At 45.5% G+C, this 15,021-nt stretch overlaps 1 protein-coding gene across 3 annotated transcripts in view; it reads left to right on the top strand.

Moving 5' to 3' along the window:
* LOC141086580 (uncharacterized) overlaps positions 1–15,021 on the top strand; it is a 127,021-nt gene that overhangs the window by 83,754 nt on the left and 28,246 nt on the right. For all 3 annotated transcript variants that reach the window (XM_073572739.1, XM_073572738.1, XM_073572736.1), the window contains exon 7: positions 11,165–11,269. In XM_073572739.1, coding sequence (XP_073428840.1) covers positions 11,165–11,269 — 105 coding nt within the window. The remainder of the gene's footprint in view (positions 1–11,164; positions 11,270–15,021) is intronic.

The following is a 15,021-nucleotide window of genomic DNA, read 5'->3' on the forward strand; positions in this document are numbered from 1 at the left end:
TATAGGAATCACAATGCAGACTGAAGTCTATGCAGACTTGTGCTCTGCAATATATGTACAACTAAGTGCAGTCAGGTGTGAAGCAGAGAGGAGTGGTCTCTGCTCTTCTTGGTCAGACAATTAAGAGTGGACCAGATGTATATGATCAAGCCAGAGTAAACAAGGTCATAAATAACACTGGGGTAAGCTGGGGTTAGCTGAAAGGCATACCATGTGAATGCTAGGTGCAGAGGCAAGTCTATGTGCAAAGCTGGGTGATGCACTGTGTGTCCTTCATAGACAGACAGCAGGAGAGCAGGAGAGCTGGGTGGATGGACCTACCATGTGAATGCTAGGTGCAGAGGCAAGTCTATGTGCAAAGCTGGGTGATGCACTGTGTGTCCTTCATAGACAGACAGCAGGAGAGCAGGAGAGCTGGGTGGATGGACATACCTGTTGGAAGAATAGAGATGCTTGTTAGAGTGAGATGGTGGTAGGTAGCAGGGCACAGTCTGTATACATCCTTCTGGTTTTAATTCTTAAATTAATCTTCACACTTCTAGAACACACTTATAGGAATCACAATGCAGACAATGCAGACAATGCAAACTACTTCCGTAGTTTCAGGCACCAGCCCTGTTTCCGGGTTTCCCTGAAGGGGTAGAGAGTCTCCCTCTTCTTCATCTTCAGCAACGATCACCGGTTCAGCCACCGGGGGCGCCGGGGCAGATGGCACCACTGGAGGGTCTCGAGACAAACAGGGACGCAGCATATTCCGATGTAGTGTACGAGTGGGGAGTTCTTCACTTGTTTCAGGTTGAACTTCATAGACGGGTCCCGGTCCACCGAGCCGTCGTTTCACCCTATAAGGGCTCTTCTCCCACCGACACTCCAATTTGCTGTTAGGGCGCTTCTCCCTTACTAAGACTTGATTCCCTGGTCGTAGGGCTGTCCCCTTCTGGGGAGTGACCTGAGGGTGTTCCAATCCACGGAGTCGGTTCTGCACCAGCCGTTGAATGGTCCGTAGCCGGCAACGATGTTCTCGAACCCAGGAGTACACCCCCGTCCGCGGGTAGTCCTCCTCGGGCTCTAACGCCACTTCAGTCAGGCCCTTCCCGGGTCGGCCGAAGAACAGTGTAAAGGGCGTGAATCCCGTGGTACTGTGTTTACGGTTATTGTTATTGCCCACACTAATTCGGAGACGGACTCAGTCCAGCACGCTTTCTGATCCTCTTCAAGTGTCCTCAGCATCTGGATCAGGGTGCGGTTGAATCTCTCACAAGCTCCGTTCCCCTGTGGATGGTAAGGGGTGGTCCGAGACTTACCGATTTTGTACAACTGATGCAACTCTTCCATCACCCTCCCAAGGAAGCAGGCTCCTTGATCAGAATGGATTCGCTTGGGACACCCGTACACTTGAATGAAATGTTTACAGACAGCATAGGCTGCAGACCCGGCAGTCTGGTCCCGAGTGGGTGTGACCACAACAAATTTGGAATTTTGGTCAATCATCACAAGGCAATGCTCATAGCCCTGATGTGCTGGTCCAATCGTCAAGTAGTCTATGGCCAGTAACTCCATAGGGGCAGAGGACCTCACTGTTTCTGTGGGGGCTCGCTGTTCCGGCAGCTTGACTAGTTCACAATTCCGGCACTGCTGACATACTCTCTCCACGACGGACCTCATGTGGGGATGATAGAACAGCTGTTGCAGCCACTGGAATGTTTTTTCCGTCCCGAAGTGTGCTCCCTTCTCGTGTGCGTCCTTAGCCACCTGTCCTACCAGGGACGAGGGGATGATCGTTTGCCAAACGAAACTCAGTTCAGATTGTAGGTACACTTTCCTGTACAAGATACCATCCCGTAACTGTAGCCACTCCCACTGGCGCAACATTTGAAACATCTCAGGAGACATGGCTGCCCTCTCACTCTGGCTGGGCACCTGTTTGGCTACGAGCCACCGTCTCAGCTGAGCTATCTCTCGATCTTCCTGTTGTATTCGAACCCACTCATCACGGGGTTGTTCCAGCAAATTCTCGGGTGTACTTTCTTGAACTGTTTCCCGCGTCGCTGCCACCGTTCTGGCAGTCCCTCCAAACTCTGGAACCTCTATAGCCTCCAACTCTTCATCCAGACTAGGCGCTGGCGGGTGGTAATCTACTCGGGAAAGGGCGTCAGCATGAGTATTCTCCACTCCTCTCCTGTAGGAGATCCTGTACCGGAATTTTGCCATTCGTGCTACCCAGCGTTGTGCTAAGGCCCCCAGCTTAGCTGTTTCGAGGTGAGCCAACAGATTGTTATCCGTACGCACGTGGACTTCCGAGCCGTCCAAATACTCTGCAAACTTCTCAGTCATTGCCCACACCAGCGCCAACACCACCAGCTTGAATGAGCTGTAATTATCCGGATTTCTTTCTGAGTCATGTAAGAAGCGACTGGCGTATTCGATGACACGCTCCTTCCCATCCTGCATCTGTGAGGGTACTGCCCCGAGTTCTTGTAGACTTCCGACAGTGTGCAAGATAAACAGCTGTGTGAAGTCGGCATAGGCCAACACCGGGGCCTCAGTTAGGGCCTTCTTCAGGGCCTGAAATGCTTTCTCCTGTTGCTCTCCCCAGTGTATGTTCCTGTTCTTCGCACATGAGGGCACTCCTTTCAGCAATTCCAGGAGGGGGTTTGCGATGCGGGTAAAATCCTTCACAAAGCGTCCGAAGTATCCCGTGAGTCCCAGGAATGCTCACACATCCTTCACGGGTTTTGGGGTCAGCCACTTCTGCACCGCAGCGATCTACTCCCGCGAGGGCTTCACTCCCTCAGCGGAGACCACATGCCCCAGATAATTGATTTGTGTTTGGAAGAGGTGGCACTTCTGGGGTTTCACCTTCAACCTGTATTTTTGTAGCCGACTCAGAACTTGCTCCAGTCTCCGGAGATGTTCTTCAACAGTGGGAGCAAAGATGATTATATCGTCTAGGTAAATCAGGGTGGCTTCGAAGTTCAAGTCTCCCAGACACTGCTCCATGAGACGCCGAAATGTTCCCAGGGCATTGGCTAGCCTGAAGGGCATGCGGTCGAACTCAAATAGTCCCATAGGAAAAATGAAGGCTGTCTTAGCTCGGTCTTGTCCAGACATGGGTACCTGCCAGTACCCGCTGGCCAGGTCCAGTGTAGAAAAATACTGGGCATTCCCCAATGCCGACAGGGACTCCTCTATTTGTGGTAGTGGATATGAATCTCGCGCTGTGCAAGCATTGAGCCGGCGGTAATCCACACAGAAATGTAAAGTTCCATCCTTTTTCTGCACCAAGACGATGGGGGAGGCCACGGGCTCTGGCTCTCAAGGATCACTCCCTTCTTCAGCATCTGTGACAGCATTCCTTTTACCTCCTGATACATTTGTGGGGGTATCTGGCGATATCTCTCCTATATCGGTGCCGCGTCCCCAGTGGGTATCTAATGGGTGATGGCAGTCGTGCGCCCAAAATCATCTTCATCCTTTGTGAACACCTCCTGGTACTTCCCTAGCAAGACCTCCACCTGGGGAATGAGAGGGCATTTCTGAGAGTTCTGCCCGCATTTGCTTTAGAATCTGTCGGCCTTCTTGTAGCACCCTGGGATCTGGGGTGACCTCCGTCTTTACAGTCACCACCCATGGGTCTTCTGCCTTGGCAGTCAGCTGCACTGTTTCATAGGGCACCAGCTCGTCTGCTACACCTAGAATGTGGGCCAATTCTGCTCTGGGAGCCAGGGTCATGTCAGTCTCTCCCAAGTTCACACAAAGAACGAGGACGGTGCCGTTCCGCACAGTGGCCAAGGTCCGTGCAACTAGTATCCCTGACGGCAATTGATCAGCTGGGCTAGGCTCCACCTGTACCTCCACTCCTTCTAGTGGGACTCCTGCTTGCACAGGCAGGGGAAGCACGGTCTTTCCAGGGGGTAACACTCGATTCAAAGAAGCAGGGACGATGATTTTGCCTAGTTCTTTTCCGCTGCTGCATATTTCCCGGACCCGTGCTGCCCGAATCAGTTGTTGAAAGACCCTCTTCTGTGGAGTCTGGTCTCTCCACTGTCGTAAGAATTGGTCTGGGGTCTCGTTGAGCAGTATGCTTTCGAGGTCTTTAAAGCACATTCATGCCCAGGGTCATGGTATGATCCCTAGCGGCTTCTCCATCTACCAAAACTACTCCTTTTCTTCCCACATCTTTTCCACAGACTTCTATGTTCAGCCACACCAACCCTGCGACCGGGATGGGTAGGTGGGCCGCCGTAAGTTTAATGACTGGGCCCCATTCAGGCCGCAGCGCCTCTGTGAAGTGTCTACGAAAAAATTTTTCAGGCATGGTGGTCACTTGCGAACCAGTGTCTACCAGGCATCGCACAGCTTGCCCGTTGATTTCGGCCCAGACCAGTGGGCACATGGAAACAAGGCTGGTGAGACTATTTTCCCTTCTCATCTGCTCTTCACGCTCTGGGCAGTGTCCCTCGTGTTCGGAGCCACCTAGTTTAACGGGAGCCGCGGGGATGGTCGGCTCCGCTGGGGACACCACCGGGCGATATGACCGGGCTCTCCGCAAGTATACCATGTGTGGGGACGTCTTCTCGGGGTAGCTGTAGCTTCTCTTTGGGGAACAGCTCCTCTTCCTCGCATCAGTGGACCGGACCTCTCTGCCTGGGTCCTCCTGGAAGTCGCCATTTCTTCTCGGAACTGACTGATCTCCATCCTCGGGTCTTCCACCCATTGGGGAACTTTGTCTTCAGTGGTGGTTGCCTCCCTACTCCGCACCTTTCCCACTGAACCTGTCACATCCTGTTCTTGCTCGCATGCGCACCTCACTACCTACTTCAGAGAAGGTCATGTCTGGCTTCACCGGCAGGCGCTCTCGCACAGCCTGCTTCATCATTCCATCACGCAACCCCGTCACCAACTGATCCCTGAGCACCATGTCTACTGACCCTACACCTACCCCATCCTTTCTTTTAATAGCAGTGTGGAGCTCTTGTAGGGTGTTCATAAACTGGGTCACAGTCTCTCCCTCTCTTTGCACCCAATGGAACAGTCGCATATGTAGTTCCCCTACGTCAGTGGGGTCCCCATGTGTCTCCTCTAGAATACGCAGCACCTTGTCCAAAGTATTTCTTTCCTGGGGGGGTCTGTGCATGACAGAGTCCCGTGCCTCCCCCTCCAAGGCCATCAATGCTATTTCTGCCTCTAGTGCTGGTGCCAAGGGGTGCATCCGCAGTAACCCCTGAATTCTCTCAGTCCAGTTCCATAACATCACATTGTTCCCCATAAATCTCTGTAGATTATTCAACATGGCTCCCAGAGAAATGCTAGTCTTGGGGCATTCCCTGACTGCTTGGTCCACTCCATCCGCGCCTCTGTCTCTGGAGTCCTCGATGTAGTCCAGCTGAAGTATGAGGGGTTAACGCGGGAGCCAAAGGGGTATGAGGCTGACGATATCCCCTTTGCTCCAAGCCTTTCTCTCTGATAAGGCAGCGGTGTTCTCCCACTGAGGTCAGGGGCTCTGCCTTACACAGTCTCTCTTTACAGGTCACTGTCCCATCACTGAACACCCCTCGGTCACAGGGGAGCATCTCAGCACATAAACCGGTCTCTCTGTGGGGGAGCGTCTGGTCGAGATATGCAGTCTCTCTGTGAGGCAAAGTCTCATCAAGGAGGGGAGTCAGCAGCCTTCCTGGCAGTGCAGTACCAGGCTGCTCATACTCACTGCCCACCGCCTGTGTCCGCGGTCTCTCTGACTCCAGCGGCTGTACCCGTATCCTCTCCCCTCCTCCATCAGTGTCCTCTCTCCTCCGGTCTCTGCGCTGCTCTGCAGAAAGCGTGCGCAGTTTTCCCACTCCCAGTCCTGCCCTCTTCCTGTTCCTGGCTTCAGTCCAGTCCTCTAAAGCGTCCCCCCGGGGAACCTAATGCCCTGCTCAATGGTTCCGGGCATGGAGCTGGGAAGGCAACTCCCCCCGGGCACGGAGCTGGGAAGGCAACTCCCCCTCGGCTCCTTCGGTGCTTCACCCCCTTACACGACTACACCTCTTGCTTCTCCCTGTTACACCAACCACTAACTAACTAACCATGAAGCATCCACTCTTTGCACCCCTGAGCTCCTTTTAGGTACAGAACTAGGCCAAGTGATCAAGGGAACCTGTCGTGAAAAACACTATAAACCTGCAGATATGGGGTTAGTCAGCAGGTTAATAGCATTCTGAGTATGCCGTTTCAGTCATAAAGGCGTTTCCAGCGTGGTTTCAGTCGCTGCTTGGTACATAGCGAGCTGCATCTGTAACCAAGCCCTTGACAATGACTACTGGCTCTACAATGCATCAGTGCTGAGCTGGCTATCAGTCAGTGTCAGGGGCATGGCTACAGCTGCTTCTCACTGTGTACCAAGAGGTAACTGAAGTCTGGCCAGTCGTGCCTCTGACTGAAAGCTGTAGGCTTCCTGGTGAAATAAAGTTAATTTCCTCCTGACAGCCATGGTCTTAGTATGGCAGGCACATGGCTTCAGAAGGTTATTAACCTGCAGATTAACCCCATACATCCAGGTCATTACCATTTTTTTCACATGACAGACACCCGTCAATCCTCTGTGCTCTGCAACTACAATATTACTTCCGCTTTCCCCAACAAACTGTATTTGCATAGAAGCAGCAATAATAATACATTAACAGTCATATCAATTATTATCAAACACAAAAAAATCAACGATTTAGTAAATTACATTAATTACACCTTCAGGGGGTGTTTCTTCTTCAGCCATACTCGTACATGTAATACATAATACATGTAACACCTGTTCATAATGTGTAAATGCATTTGATTTCTTAATGTCTATATATGTGTATTTCATAAATATATGTGGGTGTATTTGTGTGCCTTATGTGAATATGCAAGTGTATGTGCATATTGCGTTTGTGTGTTTGTATGTGCATGTGTACAGTATATGTAGGTGGGGCGTAAAGGAGGGGGCTGCCAGACATCCTGTGGGAACTTTTACTGTCAGTGTCCGCCTCTGCTGAAATCCCCCAATGATCACTCAAACCACCATTGTATGTTTGTCTGTCCATTAATAAACGATTAATGGGGATATTTGGTGTCAGACCCCAAATGAATTGTTAATGATGACCTGTCCTAAATTCAGTTGAAACCAGAAGTTTACATACACTGTATAAAAGGACAAATATGCATGTTTTTCAAAATATTTGACATGAAATCAGAATAAACCTTTCCCGTTTTAGGTCAATTAGGATTACCATCATTATTAATATTGGCAAAATGCCAGAATAATGAGAGAGAGAGAATGTTTTAATGTTTTAAGGCATTATTATTACTGCAAAGTCAAAAGTTTACATACACAAAGATTACTATGCCTTTAAACAAATCTGGACTGCCCATAAGCTGATGTCATGTGTTTGGAAGCTTCTGTTTTTGGCAACATCCGAGTTAATTAGAGATACACCTGTGAACGTATTTTAATGCACACTGCTTTTTTTGTGTAGCATCATGGGAAAGTCTCCAGAAATCAGCCAAGATATCCGGAAGAGAATTGTGGACTTGAACAAGTCTGGCTCATCCTTGGGTACAATTTCAAGATACATGAAGGTGCCTTGTTCATCTGTACAAACAATTATACGCACGTACAGACAAGATGGGAATGTCCAGCCATCATACTGCTCAGGAAGGAGACGGGTTATGTGTCCCAGAAATGAACGTGCTTTGGTCCAACATGTGCATATCAACCCAAGGACAAAAGCAAAAGACCTATTGAAGATGATGGCGGAAGCTGGTAAGATTGTGTCAATATCCAGAGTGAAATGAGCACTGTATCAACATGAGCTGAAAGGCCACTCTGCCAGGAAGAAGCCATTACTCCAAAAGAAACAAAAAAGCTAGATTAATGTTTGCAAATTCACACAGCAGCAAAGACCTTAATTTTTGGAGACATATCTGTGGATCTGATGAAACTAAAATTAAACTTCTTGGGCATAATGACCATCGTTACATTTGGAGCAAAAGGGGAGAAGCTTGGAAGCCTAAGAACACCAACCCAACTGTGAAACATGGGGGTGGCAGCATCATGTTGTGGGGTTGTTTTTCCTGCAGGAGGGACTGGAGCACTTCACAAAATAGATGGCATCATGAGAAAAGAAGAAGATTATGTGTCAATACTGAAGCAACATCTTAAGACATCAGTCAGAAAGTTAAAGCTTGTGTGGGAATGGGTCTTCCAAATGGACAATGACCTGAAGCATACTGCCAAAATGGTAACAAAGTGGCTTAAAAACAATAAAGTCAATGTTTTGGAGTGGCCATCACAAAGCCCTGGTCTGAATCCTATTGAAAACTTATGGGCAAAGCTGAAAAGGCAGGTGCGAGCAAAGCGACCTACAAACCTAGATCAGTTACACCAGTTTTGTCAGGAGGAATGGGTCCATATTCCAACCAACTATTGCGAGAAGCTTGTGGAAGGATATTCCAAACATTTGACCCAAGTCATTCAGTTTAAGGGCAATGGTGCCAAATACTAATGAAATGTATGTAAACTTCTGACTTTGCAGTAAGTAATAAAAATGCATTGAAACATTCTCTCTCTCATTATTCTGGCATTTGACAAATATTAATAATGATGGTAATCCTAATTGACCTAAAACAGGTAAGGTTTATTCTGATTTCATGTCAGATATTGAGAAAAGCATGAATATGGGTCTTTTTATATAGTGTATGCAAACTTCTAGTTTCAACTGTACATGGACAAGCCCTTTAACCCCTTTCCTACATTAGACGTACTATTCCGTCCATGTGACCTGGGACCTAAGTCCCAAGGACGGAATAGTACGTCTAGTGCGATCAGCTGCGGCCGGGTGTCAGCTGATTATCACAGATGACACCCGGCACTATGTGTCAGGGGTGGTCACAGACCGCCCCCGACACGTTAACCCCTGGCACACTGTGATCAAACATGATTGCGGTGTACTGGGGGTTAAAGGAAGCATCGGCAGGGAGGGGGCTCCCTCTGTGCTTCCCTGAGACCCCCACAGCAGCGCAATGTGCAGCGCTGCTGCGGAGGCCTCCCTCCCTGCATGCATCCAATATGGCGACGGGGACCTTTGGGGGCCTGCAGGGAGCTGGCTTCCTAACTGCCCGCAGAGCACAGGCATGAGGAAGCTTGCAGCAGTGCCTGTGACAGATCGCTGATCACAGCGATCTGTGATGTGACAGATGACAGTGATGTCCCCCCCTGGGACATTATAATAAAGTAAAAAAAAAAGAAAAAAAAAAGTGTAAAAATAATTTTAAAAAAAAAATCGCTAAATAAATTTAAAAAAAATATTCCCTAATAACTTCATTTTTTGAAAATAAAAAAAAACAACAATAAAAGTACACATATTTGGTATCACCGCGTCCGTAATGACCCGCCCTATAAAACTATCCCATTAGTTAACCCCTTTAGCGAACCCCTTAAAAAATAAAAATAAAAAACGAACCAAAAAATAATGATTTATTATCATACCGCCGAACAAAAAGTGCAATAACGCGCGATCAAAAAGACGCATATAAATATCCATGGTACCGCTGAAAACATCATCTTGTCCCGCAAAAAATGAGCCACCATACAGCATCATCAGCGAAAAAATAAAAAAGTTATAGCTCGCAGAATAAAGCGATGCAAAAATAATTATTTTTATCTAAAATTGTTTTCATTGCATAAAACCGCCACAACATAAAAAAAGACCAAAATGAGGTATCGCTGTAACCGTACTGACCCGAAGAATAAAACAGCTTTATCAGTTTTACCGCAAGCGGAACGGTGTAAACGCACCCCCCCAAAAGAAATTCATGAAACGCCAGTTTTTGTTCATTCTGCGCCCCAAAAATCGGAATAAAAAGCGATCAAAAAATGCCACGTGCCTGAAAATGGTACCAATAAAAACGTCAACTCATCCCGCAAAAAATAAGACCTCACATGACTTGGTGGGTCAAAATATGGAAAAATTATAGCTCTCAATATGTGGTGATGCATAAACTATTTTTACAATAAAAAGCGTCTTTTAGCATATGACAGCTGCCAAACATAAAAACCGCCATAAATAGTAAATCAAACCCCCCGTTATCACCCCCTTAGTTAGGGAAAAATAATAAAATAAAAAAATGTATTTATTTCCATTTTCTCATTAGGGCTAGGGCAAATCAGGTATCAGCGTACTCAGGACAAATTGCATAATAACTTTTCCAGTCCAATTTCTCCTGTTACCCTTGGAAAAATAAAAAAAATTGAACCTGAAATAACTTTTTTTGTGGAAAAAAAGTTAAATGTTCATTTTTTTTTAAACATTCCAAAAATTCCTGTGAAGCACCTGAAGGGTTAATAAACTTCTTGAATCTGGTTTTGAGCACCTTGAGGGGTGCAGTTTTTAGAATGGTGTCACTTTTGGGTATTTTCTGTCATATAGACCCCTCAAAGTGGCTTCAAATGTGACGTGGTCCTTAAAAATAAAATGGTGTTGTAAAAATGAGAAATCGCTGGTTAACTTTTAACCCTTATAACTTCCTAACTAAAAAAAAATGTTGGTTCCCAAATTGTGCTGATGTAAAGTAAACATATGTGAAATGTTATTTATTAAGTTTTTTGTGTGCCGTATCTCTGTGATTTAAGGGCATAAAAATTCAAAGTTGGAAAATTGGCAAATTTTCACCAAATTTCCATTTTTTTCACAAATAAACGCAAGTTATATGAATGAAATTTTACCACTAACATGAAGTACAATATGTCACAAGAAAACATTGTCAGAATCACCGGGATCCATGGAAGCGTTCCAGAGTTATGGCCTCATAAAGGGACAGTGGTCAGAATGGTAAAAATTGGCCCGGTCATGAACGTGCAAACCACCCTTGGGGCTTAAGGGGTTAAGCTCCAGTACAATGCTGTCATCTAATCCTTGAAGTCATGATGGTGCCTGACAGCCGCTAAGCTCTGGAGTATACTTACTGTTTATAATCCTTCATCTCTGATTATAGAAATGTATCTGATTACACTCCTGGACACACACCAGTGCTGAAAATGTCATAACACAAAGAATGTAAAGATGTCTCTTTCTTGCTTTTACTTATGCTTGAGTTTTAATATTTTCCCATCAATATTTCAATTTTGTCTCTCTCTTCCTTTATTTTTCAGGCTCCAACTTCCCTGACGCTTATTCTTTGCCGTGCGTTGACCTCCCTCCTCCTCCAGAATCTGACATGAATGGGTCACTGTGGCTCCCCGCTCCCATTATAACAGGTATTTTTGCTTTGTTTGGGAAACTTATAAACCGGGAAACCTCAGTGAATAATGCATTAAAGGCCAAAAGATGAAAACTGAAGCCGCCCTTCTAGCTTTTGCGCTCTGTGCTTGCCGCCAATGTATTGTGCTGTAGTATGGCACCATCTAGTGGAAAGATAGTATATTACATGATTCACAGATTCCTTTATATAATATGATATAGCCTAAGCAGGCTTTCTTTCTATAGAACTTTATGGCATACAGTCCTCAGAAAAACTAAGTACACCCTCTTTGAATCCTATGGTTTTATATGTTAGGAGGACATAATAAACAAAATTCTGGTCCATAGAAGGTCTCACAATTAGGTAAAATGCAACCTGAGTAGAAAAACAAGTGACAACTTACACCGTGTCATTATTTATTTATCATCAACTAGGCCAAAACACAGAATCAGTGTGTGGAAATTAAGTGCACCCAATGAATCAATGAACCTGCTTTAGGAGCAATCACTTGAGGGAATAGTATTCTGTATGACTTTATCAGTCTTTCACATCGTTCTGGAGGAATCATGGCCACTCTTCTTTATAACCTCACTTAAGTTCATTGAGGTTCTAGGCAGAGCGCTCATAAGATCCCACCAAAGGATTTCATTAGGATAAGGTCCACTATTACAACACCTTCATTCGTTTCTTCTTCAGCCATTTTGATGTAGAGTTGCTGATGTGCTTGGGATTATTGTCCTGTGACCCAGTTGCGGCCAAGCTTTAGCTTTTGAATAGATGGCCTCATAATTGAACTCTAGGATACTTTGGTATTCAGAGGAGTTAATGGTCGACTCAATAACCATAAATTGCCCAATACTTCATGACGAGCTGTGTTGTTCCCTATGACAGAAAATTCACTCCAGTGCCTGACTGGAGTGAGATTTCTGACGTAGCGCACCGAAATGCATGCCACTCATCAAACGTTTGAGATTCATCAAGAAGACTTCAAGAATCAGCGACGCAAGCATGCTGCCTCATCAAGACTGGCGTAAAAAACACCGATCTTGATGATTTGGGCACATTGTTCCTGGGGTCTTGTGCTTTGTACACATGCAAGTTTGCAATCCTTAGCCATGCTGCCATGTTCTTTTTAGGAAGGAGAGGACTTCTCCTGGCAACGCTTCCAGACAAGCCACACTTGTTGAGTCCTTTTCTAAATGGACTGTCATGAACTTGAACATTTAATAAGCTGAGGCCTTTGAACACTGAGCTTTAGCTCTTGTGCTTTTTTGCAATTCTGCTCTGAGTACTGCACAGCCTGGCATTTGTCTGAATTTGCTGGGACATCCACTTCTGGATGTCAACTGTCTTTAATGATGGACTCCAAATTTATTGAAAATTGTCTTGTAACCAGAATAATAGCAACTATCTCTTTTCTAGCTGATGTCTCTTCTCCATGGCATTGCAGTAACACACACCTGAATGCTCCAGAACAGCAAACCTGACAAAACTTCTGTTTTTGTAGATTTGGTCACACTTGCTGATGAACAGTTATAATTGTAATTATTAAAGGATATCTGATGTGCAGCACAGATTCTTAGAATTTTGACCTAGATTTTGGTAATATTATGCCCAGCTAAAAGGAAAGGCAGGCCACACCTTTATATGCCCATGATGCAAACAGACAGGAAAAAAAAACCGAAAGGTATGAACTGGGACATAAACTGGTGTGCATGCAGCGTGTAAGCGCATGTTCACACTTGCCACTGACAAGAAAAAAAACAAAGATGATTGAATACCCTGCAGTAAATAAATAAACAGCACTAGTGCATGAAAAAAATGATGGCTTTCATATTTTTTAAATAAAAAACATGTTAACTAAGTACCATATATTATTTTCATGCACTATGCTATTTATTTATTTACTGTAGGGGATTCAATCATTATGTGTCTGTCTGTTTTTTCTGTTCAGTGGCCAGTGTGAACGTGCGCTTACACGCTGCATGCACACCAGTCTGTGTCCCAGTTTATACTTTTGTTTTTTTTCCCCTTAAAAATGCACCATTAATTCCACAGCGCTTTACAGACATCATCACTGCCCCCATTGGGGTTCACAATCTAAATTCCCTATCAGTATGTTTTTGGAGTGTGGGAGGAAACCGGGGAACCCAGAGGAAACCCATGAAAAACACGGGGAGAACATACAAACTCCTTGTAGATGGGATTTGAATCCAGGACTCCAGCTCTGCAAAGCACCAGTGCTGACCACTGAGCCACCACGCTCAGGAGCTGTGCACGCTCCATACAGGGCCTGCACACAGTGGTGTGCGGTACAGTAAACTTTTAGTGTAGTTTATTGTACCATACACCACTATACATCATCTTTGTACTTTTACCCTACAGTTTGAGCAAACTGTGGGGGTCTCAGGACTCATAGCCTCACCGATCAACATGGATTTTAATGGGCTATAAAATATCAGGATTTAAAAGTTCAGTTTCAGTTTAAATGCGCTGAAAAAAGCAAGTTACACAACGTATTAATATACTTCAGTTTTTAAAGGTGCTGTGATGTGAAGATAGCCGCTATAGGCAAAGATCCTGGCAAATCCACGTCTGGCTTGTGCACAATACAGGACAGTGTTTTCTGTGTTAGTTGACTGCTTACTTTCAAAATGTAAGACCGTCCTCCTGTGTGTCACAGCGGCTGTATAGTCCGGCTTAGCTATCGAACTGAGCCAGTAAGCCAGCCCCATTCAACTAACAGTACTGTGCTGCTACACAAGCTTTCTTTTTTTGTACGCTCCCATTGTAAAAACATATTTTTTTTCTGTAGATATGGCTCTATGTATCAATCTGCCCAGATCTTTCTAGTCTATAACTTGCTGTCTAGATATCAGATGTCATAGTTGTTGTGATAAGTTCACTTGAAGCTGTTTTCTTTCCCTCTCTCACAGCAGGAAGTCCCAGCACGATATTATTGGTGTGTTACTAACACATTGTAGTTTCTGCTGAGTTTTTTTGTCATCGATTCAAACATGATAAAAGTAACTTATGCTAGTCCACCGGTCAGTCTGAAATATGGCGCCATCCATAATGTTCACCCTGGAAACGAACAAGCTCAAGCAACAATCCATAACTGTCACCCATCCCAATAACAGTTGTACCTACCCACATGGTTTGGAATTTTTTTTTGTAGAAGAATCATAGAATCATAGAATCGTAGAGTTGGAAGGGACCTCCTGGGCCATCTGGTCCAACCCCCTGCTCAAAGCAGGATTCGCTAAATCATCCCAGTCAGATGTCTGTCCAGCCTCTGTTTGAAGACTTCCATTGAAGGAGAACTCACCACTTCTCGTGGCAGCTTGTTCCACTCATTGATCACTCTAACTGTTAAAAAGTTTTTTCTAATATCTAATCTGTGTCTCCTCCGCTTCAGTTTCATCCCATTGCTTCTAGAAACTGTGCTGAAGACTAATTAAGGAGGTCTCTTTGTCTTCTCTCTCAGAAAGATGTGCCAACACAATCTTAGAGGGGATGTCTGGGCATATAATATTGATGACTCATGTTCAGGATAGATCATTAAAGGGAATCTGTCACCTATTTTTTCGACTATCAGCTGCCGGCACCGCCATCAGGGACTTATCTACAGCATTCTGTAATGCTGTAGATAAGCCCCCGATGTAACCTGAAAGATAAGAAAAACGAGTTATATTATACTCACCCAGGGGCAGTCCGGTCCGGGTCCAATAGGTGTCGCAGTCCGGTCCTGCACCTCCCATCTTGATG

This window comes from Dendrobates tinctorius, unplaced genomic scaffold, assembly GCF_039654945.1.
Source record: "Dendrobates tinctorius isolate UK_male_01 unplaced genomic scaffold, ASM3965494v1 ptg000032l, whole genome shotgun sequence".
NCBI lineage: Eukaryota > Metazoa > Chordata > Amphibia > Anura > Dendrobatidae > Dendrobates > Dendrobates tinctorius.